Source organism: Scophthalmus maximus, chromosome 2 (genome assembly GCF_022379125.1).
Source record: "Scophthalmus maximus strain ysfricsl-2021 chromosome 2, ASM2237912v1, whole genome shotgun sequence".
NCBI lineage: Eukaryota > Metazoa > Chordata > Actinopteri > Pleuronectiformes > Scophthalmidae > Scophthalmus > Scophthalmus maximus.
Genome location: NC_061516.1, coordinates 15994787 through 16012748, shown reverse-complemented (window position 1 = coordinate 16012748; position 17962 = coordinate 15994787). Strand labels below are relative to the sequence as shown.

The 17962-nt window shown below is 42.3% G+C and overlaps 1 protein-coding gene across 1 annotated transcript; it reads right to left on the bottom strand.

Moving 5' to 3' along the window:
* Nucleotides 1–1053: 1053 nt before the first annotated feature.
* gabrr3a (gamma-aminobutyric acid type A receptor subunit rho3a) lies at nt 1054–10766 on the bottom strand. The gene is made up of 9 exons (XM_035627195.2): nt 10199–10766; nt 9451–9563; nt 6987–7054; nt 6669–6892; nt 5904–5986; nt 5096–5233; nt 2851–3003; nt 1828–2021; nt 1054–1705 (listed from the first exon to the last, which is right to left on the bottom strand). The coding sequence occupies exons 1-9, from the start codon at nt 10339–10341 to the stop codon at nt 1403–1405; spliced, it is 1419 nt and encodes a 472-aa protein (XP_035483088.1). The 5' UTR covers nt 10342–10766; the 3' UTR covers nt 1054–1402.
* Between the last annotated feature and the right edge of the window lie 7196 nt (nt 10767–17962).

The following is a 17962-nucleotide window of genomic DNA, read 5'->3' as shown; positions in this document are numbered from 1 at the left end:
CAGGCAAACAACATATTAAAAACAGCTACATCCTGAAGAGAGAGCACACTTACCAGTGAGTGTGTGGGTGGTAATGCAGAAGATCAACGTTGTTTAAGGAACACTAAGGCCATGGTACACATTCAAAAAATAAATATCAAAATACAAAATACAAAATAGATTTTTTATGAAAATGGAAAACAACAGTCTTCTTCCAGGGGGTCAGAGGTCAAACTGCTGGAGAAGGACCTACAGTAAAAGGATCCAGAGTTTCATCCATTGAATCTGCCTATTTTTTCTAAATGTGAAACTATTCCTTCAAAATACCTTAAAATCATATACAGTGATTTTCTGATGAGAAATTAGGAGCCGTGTTTCATCACTTTTCCATTGCAAACATTCATTGTATTACCAGTCGATCACCACTGATGAATCCTGCTGGCATCATGTACCACAGCAAACTGTTATGCAACTGAGTATAACTGACGTTGTCACATGTAATCCCCTTGCTCCATATTTTCTATTTCCAATCCTTATCCGTTCACGACAATTTTACATGAATTTGTTTAAAACACGGTGCATTTTTTGTTTTACCGTATAGTCAGTAAGTGTGAGCACAAGGTTTTGAGCACCTTGTCCGAACCATTCAGAAATCTAAATTGGGACATTAGAATACAGTCAGTGTTGCCCAACGGAGACATCTATAAAATAAGCAATACCAAACAGTCTATTGATCACAATGTTACCACAAGATTCATCTCATATCGTATCATATGATCGCTATGTCTTTTCGCTGTGATAAAACTACACATCAGTACACCAAGTTCTGTTGCCCTAAAGTGGACAAAATAATAAATTACTGCAATTGCTCCAAAAAAAAGGGAATGTGAACTACTAAAATGTCATCACAACAGCTTGTCAGTTTTAAACGTGCAAAATCATCTGCCACATCTCATTGATGATCCTCGCTGCCTGTGATAAATAAAATGTTTTTAAAAAGTGTTCAGTGTGACACACATCTTTATGAGCATACATTTATTTTTAAAGATATTGTACATTAAATATACAGTTTGATGTTTTTGTGTCTAATCACAACATAAAATAAATTCCTAAATATGTAAATATATATTTGTTTGATCAAAACTTTTTTCTCTTATAAAACAGGCGTGCCGAACACACACATGAACAAAAATAACAGCCATTCAACCCAACAGCTGACCTCCGAGTTTCAACTGAACACTTCTTGAGAACACGACATTGTGCAAGATATCTACGCTCGACAGCAGACACGGCGTCCCGTAGCGGAACAGGTTATTGTACGTTTGTTAACTGCAGCCCGTTGGGGTAAAACTGTATAATGGTGAAAATAGTCCAAAAAAATAAATAAATAGAATACTGTTTATTCTGCTGCATAGTTAATGTACTATGCATACATACTCCAGTAAATGATGTTGAAGAGCAGGTAAGCCAGGGGAAATATGACTCTGGAGTAAGAGTCAATCATGTAGCTGTTGCTCATGATGAAGCTGAGGTTTTGTAACAAAGGGTGCTTGCGGCGTAGCCTGGTGCCTTCTGTGGGCGCAGACACGGTGGAGTTTCGTGACTGGGTGTTCCTCTCTGTATTGGGGGAGCTGGAGACCTCTGAGAACGGTGTCAGGTCAATGTCGTTGTCATGAAAACAGCCATCGAAGGCCATAGCCTGGGTGGCGTTGAAGGAGGCGGGCACCTGCAGCGACAGAGGAGGGAGAGGGGGGTTAGGCTTCGAGGTCAACAAGCATAGGAAAGGATTTTCTCTGGGTCAAAAAAAATTCACATGTAATTTAAGAAGGTCTTGTGAATGTGAATGACCTTTTCCCTTTTGAGCCTCTTCATCTCCTCCACTGTGGTGAAATAGTTGACAGCAGCGTATTCAATGACGGACAGGAAGACGAACAGGAAGCTTGCCCACAAGTAGATGTCTACAGCTTTGACGTAAGACACCTGCGGCATAGAGGCTGAGACACCAGTGATGATGGTGGACATGGTCAGAACTGTGGTGATGCCTGAAACCAAACATCATGGTTGTGTTAGAAAGGTGGCATCACAAATAACATCCAGTGTTTGAATGGCTCATTCCATATGGAACACTGCAATTTGTGATTGTAATTCAGGAGATCAGACACATCACCGCTCTATAGGGTGATGGGAAACAATACATCAAATAAGTCAAATCATGAAAATACCTGTGTTGCATGAAAAAACTCCAAACAAATGCCAGTTATTTTCGGATAATTCTGTATGTTAAAGGAATAGTTTGATATTTTGGGAAACATGATTATTTTCTCTCTTGCCAACAGTTAGATGAGACTTCACTCTCATGTCTGTTCACTTAATGCAAAGTTAAAGGAGACTGATTCTCCGATTGTTGTCTCCCAGCAACCTAATATTCACCGTCAGTAATATTCACCTTACACAGCCAACAAATAGTACCACATATAACCATTAAAAATATTCTCAAATCACCGATTATAAATTCTACACTTTGGTTTTTGTACAGGTTAAAAGATGAGATCTGACACATTAATCACTGAGCTTTAGTGGTGCTGTAAGCAGGTTTTTCCTGTGTTTAGTTGTTTTTCCATGTTTTCTGCCGACTGCTTCTTCATGGTTAATGAGAACAGCATCAGTCTTCTCAACTAACTGTCAGCAAGAGAGTGCATTTCTTAAAATTTGAAACTATTGAAAATCTTGGCACGGTGAAATTGTTGTGCAAATGTGAATTTGAATCCAAATTTATGGTTATCAATTGTGTATGTTATGAAGCGTGTGCCTTTCAATAAGAGGCTGCACTCGGAGCGCGTTTGTGTCCGTGTTGAAACATGGTCTCAGTACCCAGAGAGACACGGGCAGGTACCGCCCTCCTGTCGATCCAGAAAGACACCCAGGACAGCATCACCATCAGCATGGTGGGAAAGTACGTCTGAAGCATGAAGAAGAAGATATGCCTCCTGAGAATGAAGTTTATGTAGAGCCGATTGTACCAACCTGAAAAAGAGATAAATAGGGAGAAACTGGAAGTGCTGCGCGGGGCCTAATGAAGGGTATCAGCAGAAAAGAAGACATCACAATGCAAGAAAAATTGTGAATCAAGAACATGATGGATCGACAGGAAGATCCTAGAACTATGAATGTTAAAGCAATTATTTTCTGGGGCAGATCTGTCGAGAGCTCAAGTTGTATAACAGCCTCTTACAGTGGATAGGTCTCCACAAGATTACCTCACACTGACGAGAAAATCTGTGGTGTCCTTCAGTCTGTCTGTCTGTCTGTCTGTCTGTCTGTCTGTGGTGTCCTTCAGTCTGTCTGTCAGCCTGTCTGTCTGTGGTGTCCTTCAGTCTGTCTGTCAGTCTGTCTGTCTGTGGTGTCCTTCAGTCTGTCTGTCTGTGGTGTCCTTCAGTCTGTCTGTCTGTCTGTCTGTCTGTGGTGTCCTTCAGTCTGTCTGTCAGTCTGTCTGTCTGTGGTGTCCTTCAGTCTGTCTGTCAGTCTGTCTGTCTGTGGTGTCCTTCAGTCTGTCTGTCAGTCTGTCTGTCTGTGGTGTCCTTCAGTCTGTCTGTCTGTCTGTGGTGTCCCTCAGTCTGTCTGTCTGTCTGTGGTGTCCTTCAGTCAGTCTGTCTGTCTGTGGTGTCCTTCAGTCTGTCTGTCTGTCTGTCTGTCTGTGGTGTCCTTCAGTCAGTCTGTCTGTCTGTGGTGTCCTTCAGTCTGTCTGTCTGTCTGTCTGTCTGTGGTGTCCTTCAGTCTGTCTGTCAGTCTGTCTGTCTGTGGTGTCCTTCAGTCTGTCTGTCTGTCTGTCTTTGGTGTCCTTCAGTCTGTCTGTCTGTCTGTCTGTCAGTCTGTCTGTCTGTCTGTCTGTGGTGTCCTTCAGTCTGTCTGTCAGTCTGTCTGTCTGTCTGTCTGTGGTGTCCTTCAGTCTGTCTGTCTGTCTGTCTGTCTGTGGTGTCCTTCAGTCTGTCTGTCTGTCTGTCAGTCTGTCTGTCTGTCTGTCTGTCTGTGGTGTCCTTCAGTCTGTGGTGTCCTTCAGTCTGTCTGTCAGTCTGTCTGTCTGTCTGTCTGTGGTGTCCTTCAGTCTGTCTGTCTGTCAGTCTGTCTGTCTGTGGTGTCCTTCAGTCTGTCTGTCTGTCTGTCTGTCTGTGGTCTGTCTGTCTGTCTGTGGTGTCCTTCAGTCTGTCTGTCTGTCTGTCTGTCTGTCAGTCTGTCTATGGTGTCCTTCAGTCTGTCTGTCTGTCTGTCTGTCTGTCTGTCTGTCTGTGGTGTCCTAAGGTCTGTCAGTCTGTCTGTCTGTCTGTCTGTGGTGTCCTTCAGTCTGTCAGTCTGTCTGTCTGTCTGTCTGTCTGTCAGTCAGTCTGTCTGTCTGTGGTGTCCTTCAGTCTGTCTGTCTGTCTGTCTGTCTGTCTGTCAGTCAGTCAGTCTGTCTGTCTGTGGTGTCCTTCAGTCTGTCTGTCTGTCTGTCTGTCTGTCAGTCTGTCTATGGTGTCCTTCAGTCTGTCTGTCTGTCTGTCTGTCTGTCTGTGGTGTCCTAAGGTCTGTCAGTCTGTCTGTCTGTCTGTCTGTCTGTGGTGTCCTAAGGTCTGTCAGTCTGTCTGTCAGTCTGTCTGTCTGTGGTGTCCTTCAGTCTGTCTGTCTGTCTGTCTGTCTGTCAGTCAGTCTGTCTGTCTGTGGTGTCCTTCAGTCTGTCAGTCTGTCTGTCTGTCTGTCTGTCTTTCTCATACTGATAATGTGACCATAGAAGCAGGCTGGGTTTAAAAAGTGATCTTAGTCAGTCATACTACGTAAAAAGACTTTTTCTTACGTATGTATTGAAAATTTAAAACAGACACACTCTAAATTTCAACATCTCTCATTTCATCTTAGTCAATCAAAGCTTAAGTCATCTGCCTAATTGCTTTTAAAGGAATAGTTTAACATTCTGAGAGCTTGCTCTCTTGCCAAGAGTTACAGCTCTTAGCTTAGTTTAGGTAGAAGTTATCAAAGGTCAAAACATCTCTAACTTCCCCCTTTTTTTAATCAGTGTTTTACTGTGGAATAAGTGATTTGATAAAAGCAGGAGCGCAGAGGGCCCCACGACTCCGACCTCACATACCAGTACTGCTGTAGAAGGCAAGCCCAAAGGAAGGCTGGAAGTCTTCAACAAAAAACTGCGAGAGCACGATCTCGTCAGTCCTTAATGAATCGTTCCCGTTCTTCCAGTAGAGCATGAGGTCGTTCTCATTGTAAGCATCTTCAAGAGACGGGAGAAGGGGGGGGGGGGGGGGAGAAGGGGGAGGAGGGGAGGTGACACCTTCACATGTTGCCTCTCTTTGAAGAATCATGGATGCTTTTTCTCAGAGGAGAGGAGCGAGTGAGCAGGAACGGAAACTCCCGACTCCCCTCTGAGATCAGGATCCGTGCTCTATCCGCTCAATAGTGTGAGACACAGAGAGAGATAAAGAGAAATAAGCCCCCCCCGACACACACACACACACACACACACACCCCAAACCAATCCTGACTCTATCATCAGTCATGTGCAACTTCAAGACCAGAAAGAAAAAAATAATCCCTGGTAAATCTGCGTCAGAGGAACAGACATACATATAATGGACAGAGATTGACCTGATTGAGGATTATGCTTCATTTACTACATGTAAAACAAGGAGATGGTGAGGGTCCCTGTGTGCTTATGAAATATGGCAGTGCATTGTGAGCTGTGTGCCTGTGCTATATGGACATTGTTTAAATATTTAAGAGTCTATCATTAGCAAATGCCCTTTAAATGACACCGAAGTGTATTAAAGGTTGTGTAACATGTGTACCAGCAAAAAACGAATGAAGCAAGCCAAAGATTTTAGATTTTTTTTTTCTGGTAGACAACATTGAACATGTCGTTCGCGGCAGTGTCCCATACTCACAGCTCTCCAGCTCCAGAGAGCAGTTCTGTGTGTCCAGGGGGAAACTACTGAAGTCCATGGAGCAAAGTGCCGTCACAGTGATCCTAGAACAACAGCTTGCCGTTAAACACACAGTCACATGAAATCAGTGTCTAAATAGAGAATGTTTTATTTTCACTGATGCGTGACATCTTAAGTGTAGCTCAACCTTAACTCAGGCAGCTAGAAGGATGTAAGTTGGGGTGTAAAACAAAACCGGACTTGTTGTGAGCTGATCAGTTCATTCAGCGCCTGTGGCCACAGAGAGCTGTTAGGGATGACGCCATAGTGTGGACATCTGTGGTTGAAATGGATATGATAGGTCTGAAAGCTACAGGCTCTCTTCATATTCCTCTCAGGTTCTGCTCGCTAAACCCTGCCGTAAGCATCCAGTGGGTTATTTCAAATCATAAATGGTGTCCCTTTCAAAGCTTTTCGACTTTTAATGATATTTAAATTATGACTCATTGAATTGGATTTATAACCACATAAGGTTAAAGCCAGAGAGCGTAACGTTTGAAAATATAAAAATGACAGAAATAGCTGCATTCATATGCAATAAATCACAGCTGAATAAAGGAAAATTCATCAATCCGCAGCCATCTTTTCATATGTAGCCCAAATTTTTTAAAAGATAAAAATATTTTTCCCACATCAGTCAAGAATAAAGCAATTTTTGACATATTTCAACAGTGGTAATTATTCTACTATGACTGTATTGTCTTAACTTTTTTTTTTTTTTTTTACCTGACACTGTAAAGGATGTTGCCGTCAGGAAACACCCTCAGCATGATGTTCTCCATGGTTGTGTCATGGATGAACGAACGTTTCGAGTGGACAAAGAACACGTCAGGAACCCAAATCTTCTTCACCAGACGTGCATCGAAGGTGCGACTCTTGTTGCTGCTGGAGGGGAAGGCCAGGCGACCGTCCTGCCAATAATGCCTCAGGTACAAAGTCATGGTGAAGTCCTGAAGATAAAAATGAAATTTGAAAAAATAACCCAACAGAGAAAAGAAGACACTGTATGTTGACTAACTAGAGAAATATTCCGGAGGCACGTACCATGTTGACTTCTGATATGCTGTCAATGCTCTCCACCTGGACGTCGATGCCAACAGGGATAGCGGAACCTGCGGAGGGTCAAACGTCGTCACGGATCAGCTGTGAGCAAAAGTTGGATCAAATCCACCGCGAGAGATTATACGTGTGTTATTCCCACTGCTGAGTCAGAAGACACGGAGCGCAGCTGAAGTTGGATGAGTGACGACCCAGACATCTTGCTGATTCGTAAGCATGACTCGGCTCAGAATCGTCTTCATATTGTCTCTGAATAAATACTGTACGCGAGAGGCGCACAGAAGTGACAGGTAACAGAACTGTAAATATTTGATAGGAAAGAAAACATTTGTCTTTTTTTGTTACAACATCACTTCCCCGGTCTAAACAGGATCGAAACCCTTCTTGTTTTTCTTATTCCCCGATGCACTCCAAGCACAGGTGATTTCTCCGATTAAAAAAGGAACTGATGGAAAGTAAAAAATATCCTAACAAAACTTTTTTTGTTCCAACTTTGAAATAACGATATTCTAGAAAAGAAAACACAGGAGAGACCATAGAAGACAGATCCACATTTTCTCTCGTGCCTCTCAGGACTGCCGTATCAGAAGTATCAAAACAATATGATGACATATTGGACAAATCAACTACATAAATCACCGTGACAACTAAATCCCCTCATGAGACCATACAAATTTCGTTTATGTAATTCATGACTGCCAGCATCATGGTGCAGCTTTAATGTTTTTCAAAAACACCAACAAATCCTTTCAGAATTAAACTCTTGCAGACAAGCTGACTTTATTGTATTTGTCAAATCTGGCCTGTGGGAACAACGGGGCTGATTACAACAACCAACATGGATATAATATCCCTTATGTTACATAGTCAACATCCTATTTAGATTTTTTTTAAACTACAACAACACACAAAGAAACAAAAAAGCACTAATTTTATCTGTGAGTTTAACTTCTTTGCCTTTGTCAAAAGGGGTCTGAAGCTCTCCCTGAGGCTGCCGAGACAAATAATCACTTCAGCTAACCATCCTGTCACTTGGCGTTGTACTTCACATGACCTGGAGCAAACCACACAGATACTGGACGGAAATGCAAACTGTACAAAAGGGGTCAGGGCCAGGAACTAAGTAGGGTTTTTTCTTGCTATATGTGACTGTGTTTGCAGGGACTGAAGGGTCAGTCCAACACTGTCCTGCAACACATTCAATATGTCAGCATAGCAGTTTGCATTCATGAACCCAACCCTTTGCTCAAGAAATTGAAATGTTACATTGCTCAGTCGAATACTACAATGATGTACTAAAACATAAACACCCAGCGCTGTGTATAGCGACGGTCCTTGTGTCATCATCCAGTGGCGGAATACTGTAAACGTATGTGCACCATGAACAACCCACTGCCTCTGTGCCATTATCTAATGAAGTCACAGTAAGCTCTCAGAACCGTCAGTGCACGACTACAATGGAGTAGTGAGGTGGGAGGGATTATATCGGACAGCGAGGGTCCTGGAAGCCAATCTGTTTTAACTGTAGGATGGGCAGGGAACTCTCCTGTAGCAGCGAAATGTCAAAGTCATCAGGCTGTAATGCAATGTTGAGGAAATAGACCAAGTACAAGGAGAGCCAGAACTCATCATTTATATTTCATTGAAAGACTCAACTCAAACTGTGGCAGTTCGTCACTCCGATGAGTTTAGGGATCGGAAACTGCTCACTGGCCTTCAAAATGATGAGGAGTAAATGTCAAACTCCACCGATTCTATTGCTCTTTATTATTCTCTAGAATCTATAATTCTCAAGTCTATTAAACATTAATAATTATGATAAAAACTGCAGCAGCACATGTACAGTATTTATTGATGTGCATTTGAAAATATATAAAATGAGGTACATCATGATTGGGCAAAAAGAAAAATTAAACATACTTTACATGACTTGCTTTACAAAGCACTTTTGCAGATTCCTTATTGTTTGCAAAGTAAACAATGACACGAGATGGGACTCAGCCATACAGGAAGTCTGTGACCGTCTGGCAAAATAGTATTTTGTTTGTACATGAATGTGTGTTTGCTGTATTTTGGAAAAAACTGGTCATATCATACATGTATACATATTCTACAGATTCAGTTATGAAAATTGGAATTAAAAACTCTGAATGTGCTCTTTCAACAGTTTGTTGCATGTCCTCTAATGTCAGACTCTTTCTTCCACTCCCCCACAGAATTGGGTGCGCAGTTCAGATTATTTTATCTGTACTACCGTCTGTAGTCATTGTCTCACTCTGCAGACAATCTAGGTCACTAGGGATTTTTCGGGGAGGCATAATAAGCGTCACAGCACAGTGACCTACATTGACCTTATTGAGTTGCCAGGCAGGCACATGGTTATTAAAAATAGCATGAAAAGAACTAAACACAAAGCGGTATAGATCATGGATGGATCTATTTGTCTTACCTCCGAAGCCTGGCCGCATTGCAAAGTCATGGTCTTCAATCCGAAGCAGCTGCTCAGATTTGATGAGCTGAGACTTGGTGCTGTCCTGCTTTTTCATCTTAAGATCCACGCGCCTGACGACCAAAGAGAACAGACAACAGCTTGCATAAAATTTCAGACTCTGACGTTTTCTTTCTTACACAGATGCACTGCTGGAACAGAACGGCCATCTGGTCGAGGGAGTTAGTGACGGTTAATTGGACTTTTAGCACCATGATTAAATCCAGAGGCTTTGGTCTGATGAGAGTTCTTTTACTTTCAGTGTGTCGATCTGTCACAGTTTAACTGGGCTGTAGATCCTGAAGGGCTTGTCTTGTATCTGCCTCATGAATTGCATATGAATTTATTTTTTTTCCACTAACAGGCCCACTTGTTCTTGGTGTCTTCTTATCTACAGAATTGATGTGAATGAAAAGTCTACTTGATGATGTAAATAACAGATTTTCTTTTCATTCAGCAACAATCAACGTTACATCACTTGAGTCATATCTGCATCACCTCTGACTCACACGATCCTTTGACCTGCTTTTACCTTGATTCACCATGACATTAGTGGAAAGACGTGATTGATAACCCAACCACATTCGACATGACATTGTAAAGCAGCATGCAGTTCCATATCCTCCTATGGAGGCAAAAAATATAGATGGCAGCTATCAAAATATCAATAGCAGAAAGTCTTAGAAGAAGAAATCCCACGTTGGCTCACCCTCCGTGCTTTTGTTTGGCGTTCTCTCCGACGTACATGTCCTTGTGTCTCCTCTTGTTGGGGAAGTGGCTGCTGTTGAGCTGGGTGACGGGCCACAGCCAGGCCAAGCACATCAGTCGGAGGGCCAGGAGGGCCACTCTCATGGTGAAGCTGGTGCTGGAGAGACGAGAGGAACCCAGACGTTCCCCCCACTGCGTCAGCGTCTTACCCAGGGAATGCCACAGCTGTCCCTGTCCCTTACTTGTACGTCCATGTCCCAGCGGCACTCATTCCGCCCCGCCACGCACACACCCAGCTACTCCTGCATTATCCTGCTCTCTCGTCTCCTCAAACATGACGAACATCAGTCGAGATATCCAGTGCCGAGCTCCAGTGCGCAGGCATCCCCCCCCCGGCTAAGTTTGCCTGTCACTGTGCCATCCCTCTGCTTACGTCTCCTGACACAACATGTTGCTGCGACTCCCCTCTGCCTCCACCCTCTGATTTAAAACCAAATATCAATTTATTCCTATAATGACAAAGGAATAGCATTAATTCCTCTCTAATCTTCTTATCTTTGGTTGGTAAAATCTTTCTGTAACCTACAAACTGCCGGCGGCAGCGGGCGGGGAGGGGGGGGATAATAAAAGCAGCAGTTTCATCATCATTCTGGCCAGATAAAAATAAAAAGCCTGTAGCCTACTTTTACACGTTACAGGATTTTCCCTCATGTTGCACACTGTGGTGGTGGGTTGATGCAAATTATCCCATCGAGAGGAAACTGATGCAAGCATATGTCTGGGCCACATCTGCAAACGTTGCACTTATGGCTCCTGGGCAGATGTTATTTATAGCAGAGGTGACTCCTTAACTGAGAATTTGATCTGGTTCATGCTCATTACATATTAGGAAAAATAAATGATAATATGGTCCCTGTAACTATGCTCCCATCCCTAATAACATTATTCAACAACATGGAGTCACAAAACTGCACGTCCTTTGTTCAAACCATCATCATGCTCTTTTTTTTTTTCCACTGTTGTGGCTTAGATGGCCAAAGATCCTCTGCATTATGGACAAAATAAAAGTGATGGTTCCTGTATCATGGATCAATATAGTATTTTTGATTCTGAATCTGATAACTAATTAGAATGAAGAAAAAGTAAACAACTGGGGCCAAAAAAAAGAGGATGAAATGCAATAGGCTTATAAAGACAAGAGCTTTCAGTGTATTCAGTGTTAAACTGTACTTAATCAAGGACAGAATGAAAAACTGCAACATGGAGGGAGGAGCTTGTTCAGAATCAATGATGAAATCAGGACATGGACAGCATCACTCCACTCTAGTGGCACGGCCCCTTTAATCTGGGATTTCGGTTGATTGAGGGCAGACATGAGCAATGCCATCTTGAAGAATCGTGCACGTGGACCTTGGTTCACTTGTACATGTGACCCACCAGCAGCTGGACAGCGGGCAGCTGTTCACATGTGGAAGGGGACCTCTCATCCTGCCCTGTGTCCTCTACAGGTCATCTACACGCTAACAACATAAATCTGTGAATGAACGGCCTCATTCATGTTTGTGTTTGTGCCAAAATTATATATAGAGTATATTTCAAACTTGTAAATGACAAAGCTTTCTCTGGTACTATTGAAATTGTTTTGTGCTCTACATCACTAATACTGACCCATCCATCCAGTTTCTATACTCTCTAATGCCTATGTAGGGTCACGTAGTCTCTTCCAGCTGGAGAAAAGAGAGAAAATGGTGTTTCATTTTCAGTTTAATAAACATCAATGTTTTGTATCAGGTTAATAGAATAAATTAGAGCTTCATTTGTTTTTCACGGTGGATTCTTTAAAGGTGTGATATCATTTACACAAGTACAAAACACGTGTAGGTTTTAATCAGAGCCCTGGTATCCAGAGAAGGTGCAGTGTCTTTTTTCAGGATATATACACGTCACTGTGGGAGAGACAGAGAGGCCTCGTTTTCAGATAATAATAAAAAAAACTTTAGTCTTGGTTAACTTATTTCCAGGTGAGAAAATGACGTTCTGTCATTACGAGTGGTTTGTTAAAATATTTTTTGTTACACATCGGGGACCACATGTACGTAACTTGTGATAAGAATAACAACTCGGGGCGTTACTGATGTGAGTGCAGGTGATGTTCCATTCACATGGTGCGTGGTTAAACGTTTACCTGCCTGGTTAATTAGTCAGTGTTTCATTAGTGTTAGGAAGGATGTAAATTGGAATCACACGGACACAGTTGGCTGCACACCGGTGTGCTCCCACACTCATGCATGCCAAATACCGATCAAGGACCAACACCTCAGCACAAGGCCGCCTGACATGGCAGACACACGCGGACTCATCACTGTGCTTCTGATTTTCTTGGAGAAATTGTTATTGACAGACTCAAAAGGTATTGTAACACATGGCCTCTGACAGAAGAGCAATTTAGTTTGGACTAAAGGGAATTTCATAGATGTGATTCATGAGTTACTGCTGTAAAATGTGCTACAGAAAATTGCCTGTTTTTGTGATTTATTTTTGTGTCATTATCATTTGTGAGCAAATTTAAATGCATGTGGAGGCCAAAAAGTTTTTTTTTTTAAATTATAGACATACCTGAGACAACACATGAATAAAAAAGTGGGGATATTGTTTTATTGCAAGGAATTCTTTGCAATAAAAAGTTTTATTTTCCTATTGAAAAGTTGTTTATAGACACAGAAGCTGCTCATTTTGGTAACCGATTTGGTATAAAGAACCTCCAGAGTATGTTGGTGGACAGTATTTCACGGTAGAAACCACAGAACTGTGGATAGCTTTTTTTTGCCTACTTGTGCTTGTGAGGATGAAACAGGCGGATGTTGAAAAAAAGCGTGCAATCGTGGTACAGTAAATAAGAAAAATGTACTGCTCTTTGTCACCTCCGATTTAAAAAAACAGTTGCTCAACCAGTGAGCATTTTGTGAAACAAGACAATTCATTTGATCGCCCCTGTGTCATTCAACAATGATTCAACAGCTCATTAGCTCAGGTGATGTCACTTTTCTTTGAGCAGTAGTAAGTTTTGGAGGATGACACGGAGTATTAAAAATTAAAGCTGTCACAAACAGTATTAGTTTGCATTCGTATTTCCACATGAGGAGCAAACGCAGCTGCACTGTGTCCTCAGTACCCCGCAAGCGTTACCCAGCTGTTAAAACTGTGCACATCTGGGGAAAACACGGAACACGCGCTGGAGTGAAAACAACAACTTTACTTTAACAAAACAAAGAAGACAATGTTTATTAGACAATGAAATCAGCTGAGCTCTTTAGTCAGAATTTTGGCAAAATATATTTGAAATGGCCACAGCAATAGAACAATGTAAGCGAGACTCTCTTGAAAATTCCAAACCTAAAGAAAACCACATGGGTAAAGTTACCATAACTGCCAGTGAAACAGGATGGTCAGATGTTCAGTGTTTCTGTTCTAGTCAAAACAACACAAAGTTATCATGATAAATGTGTAAACGATTGCGGTGATCTTGAATCTTGACGGTAGTTTTATGCTTTCTTAGTCGTATTAGCAGATACCAATGTGAGCTGTATCATCCAAGACGACTGCATCCTGCCCTGCAGCTTCAGACCCACCGGCACGGTGGTGATCCACTGGTACAAGCAGCAGATCCCCGTGCACAGCTACTACTACAACAAGGACCAGTTTGGACTCCAGAACAAGCACTTCAGCGGTCGGACCGGCCTGTTCAACTCACACATCCCTCACGGCAATGCCTCCCTGCTCCTCAGGAGGGTCAAAGTTCAAGACAGGGGCAGGTACAAATGTTACACGAGCACACGGAAGGAAAACCAGGAGATCTTTATCAACCTGGAGGTCAAAGGTCAGTATAATGCGACAGCATTGCATTTAATAATATATCAGAAGGTTTGTGCATTTCACTAACTGGCAACGTTGTTTTTTAGACTTTTTCTTCTTAGGTTAAAAAATCTGTAAATTCTGCACTGATTAAGCTTTGAGCTCTCGGCATCTCTCCGTTCATAAATTACCTTTAAGGTTGTGACAACAAAGTGGAACTTTCTTTTCCACTCCTGCCCATGAAGCAGCCGGGCGTCTGCCAATGGCAAAGCATTTTGAAAGCAAACAGCCCCCAAACTGTAAATGGTTAACTGTTATGTCACTGAAATTTAGAATATAGAATCATTTTGTTATACCCTTGGTTTAGTAGGTACAGGACTGATATTCTTGCAGTACAACACAAACAGCATTGGGGGAAAAAAATAACGTTCAGCGGCACTGATTCCACTTTCTGGTCATCTTTTGGAGGATGTGCATTTGGGGCTGTTGTTAAACTGTAAAGCAACTGAGTGTATTTTTGAGGACAGGAAGGGCGTTTGAGGGACATTTTGTTCATTAATGAAATGCTCTGGCATGCGGAGGGGAACTAGAATCTCTACCAAAAGGGCACCGATGCATTAAATAAGAGATTTATAGGATTGTTGTATTTTGGCAGAATATCTGACAAATTCTCTGAGGAGACGTACATCAAAAACATCCACATAGAAATTGTGTTTAAACAGGGATATGTGAGCTGCATGCTCAGGAAAGTCTCTACTACAAAAGTCTTAAAGTCCAGGTTTGGAAATAAAAGCGTATTTCATCAATCGTGTGCCAACAGTAGTAGTCTGGATGCTCACGCGAGCTGTCTGCCCTACTAACCTGCAGGATGTAGCCAGTGGACCGGGGCATTGGTGCGGCAGGAAAGCTCCATCTGCAGGAGATTTGACAGAGCTGCCACAGAGAACGAGCACACTGTAGTTTACAGGTTTTCTGTGAAGGACAATAAAAAAGAAGTCTAAATTACACTGTTAACGTCTGCTCCAAATCATTGGAGTCCGACAAGAAGACTTGTGCTCTCTCTCTGGAAGAAGTGACGGGGTCCAGAAAGCAAAAGTAATTATTTGTCAGTCTGACCGTGCAAGGGAATTTTCTGTAATGCCCTCAGGCCGGCGCTATTTTGCTCTTTCCATGGAAAACAGATTTAGATTACAGAGTCCTGCGTAGGTAAATGACAGTTCAAAGAAAAATCAAAATCAAGTCAAATCAGGAAAGGCTGTCTGATAAAGTATGCTCTTCGAAGGGACTTGAAAGGAATCATGGGGTCAGCCGACCTGATTTCATTGTGCAGATAATTCCAGAGTCTATGGGCCTTGACTGTAAACGCTTTGTCCTCTTTAGTTTTCATCTGGGTCTCTGTCAGAGTAGTAAAGAGTAGTGCAGTTTATTTCTGGTTGCCAGTGTCTCAAAAGTTATCACTTTTCAAAATGGTCAAATGCTGACAGTTGTCTCCTCTGTGTTTCTTCTAGCTCTCATCCAGTCGGTGATCATGGAGATGACTGACGAAATGGTCACCTGCTCCTCTCCAAACATCTACCCCATCCCTCAAGTGACATGGGCCACAGACCCCACCTCTGCCCAGGGGGCTCTGGAGAATTCAACCATTAAAACCACAGACCACAAGGGTCTTTTCACAGTCGAGAGCACACTGAGGATTCTGGGTAATCTCGCCAACCACACCTTCTTCTGCTCTTTCACCTCAGCGGACAAGACCCAGGTGTGGACCGCCTCTCGGAAAAACCAAGGTGCTTTGTGGTAGTAGAATTATGAAGTTTTCATAAAGAGGATTATGTCTGACAAATGAAGAAAAAGCAATGGACATGTGAATGTGAACTATCTTTCAGAGGACATAACACAGGAAGAGGGGTATGCACTGTCCATCCCGTGCATGGCTCCACACAGTCTCCAGAACTTCTCCCTCACCTGGACCTTCACCCTGTTCACTGAGCCCACCGTTATCTTGAGATATGACAGCAGAACCAGACTCACCTTGAACCAGTGGGAGGGCCAAGCAGAACTGGACCAGGACCAGCTTCTGCTGGGAGATGGATCCCTCTTGCTCCAAAAACCAGACAGAGGAGAACACTCCGGGACATATGCGTGCACCTTCTCGGGCCTGCAGAGCCGACACGTGGTTCAAACCAAAGTAAACATCACCGTTGCTTCAATAAGTGAGTATACCATTGTTCTGTTTCTGGGGAGACGTAGTCTCAATAAATCAGTGCAGGGATGGACATAGAAACGCTTTGCCAAAAAAAGACAAAACATGTGCAATGTTTTGACTCTGCAGGTGTGGATGAGCGGAGTGTGCAGAGGTCCTGGTGGAGCACGGCGGCGTCCGCAGCCTTTGTGCTGTTCACCATCATTGTAGCTCTGCCTCAGTGTGTAAGGCAAAAAGGTATGTGAGATATTCACGCTATCTGTGAGGTATTCAAACCTTTTAAAACTTGTATGTACGAGTTGTAGCTGTTAGAATCCCATAGTTGAGAGCTGTGAAATAATTCTTTGAATTTAGCAGTTCAGCCTGCTGTTATTTTATTTTAAATTCCCCGTCACTGCCGAAAGGTGCATGATAATCAGTTTGCATTTTCTGGGCCACAGCGTTTGTTTAAAAGTTAGTGAGATATGCATCAATATATATTAGTGATACACAACTGTTGATTCATGAAGGACAGGACATAGCTGTGTAAGTTTAGTGATGTTGCTGCTGGAAAATGTTTTAATCTAAATGGTTGAAAATGAAAGAGTAACAAGAGGAACAGTTGAATGCTGTAAAATTACCACATGGTGGAAAACGTGAAAGCAGCATTTAGAAATATTGCCAAATAAAACACAAAGAAATGGAACCATAAACAATAATAATGTAAACTCAGTTGCACAAATTGGCTTCAGGGTTGAAAACGTAATAAATACATACAATAATAGCATATATCAAGCAAAATTCTGTCTCTTGAAAAAAAAATTGAATAATTATTATGTGTGTGTGTGTTTGTATGTGTATGGTGTTTGTTAACTTACTGGTACAGCAATGGTGACCCGGACAGCTTCACATAGATGCAATGGAGCAGGACTTCACAAGGCTCCAAACGCCACAGCTTCGTACATAATCGTTCAACATGGTGCTGAATGCAACAGACCACGACTGCAGTTGGACGTACAGGACGAACTGGCAGGCGATTCGCCAAACACAGCAGAGAGCTTTATTGTGTCTTTACCACAAGATATGAACATGGAACGAGAAGAAAAACCAGAAGGGCCACCTGTGAGAGAAATCGATGGGCTGCAGTCCAGCAGTCTGGAGAGGAGCACTGAGCCTGTTCTTCATGTACCATGAAGTGATAAAAGTGTCTGGGCATAAATGATCAACCAACACTGGAGGATAATACACAGCAACCTGTTAACTACACCAACAGAGGGCCTTATTCATACCAAACTGATACAATTTGGTAAAATTCACATTAAATGTTAAATGTGCATCGCCGTGTCTTTACATTGGTCATATACTGTAAAAGCTATAATTAAAGCTTCAGTGCGTGAGATTTAGTGGCATCTAGTGGTGAAGTTCCATATTGCAACCAACTAAATATCCCTCACCTCACTCTCCCTTTCCAAGTGTGTAGGCAAACCTTTGGTGGCCTTCAGGTGACGTAAACACACAAAAGCCCTTTACATCTACATCCCAATTTACATATAAAGGGCTCATTATAAGGTCACAAAAACACAACAACTCTTAGTTTCATTATACACTTAATGAAGACATAATTAACAATATAATAGTCAATTTCTGCTTACAGGTCCCCTAAATCCTATACACTGGACCATTAACTTTGAGCGCATGCTCATTTCCCTGCCTTTAAAATAAAAAACAAACTGA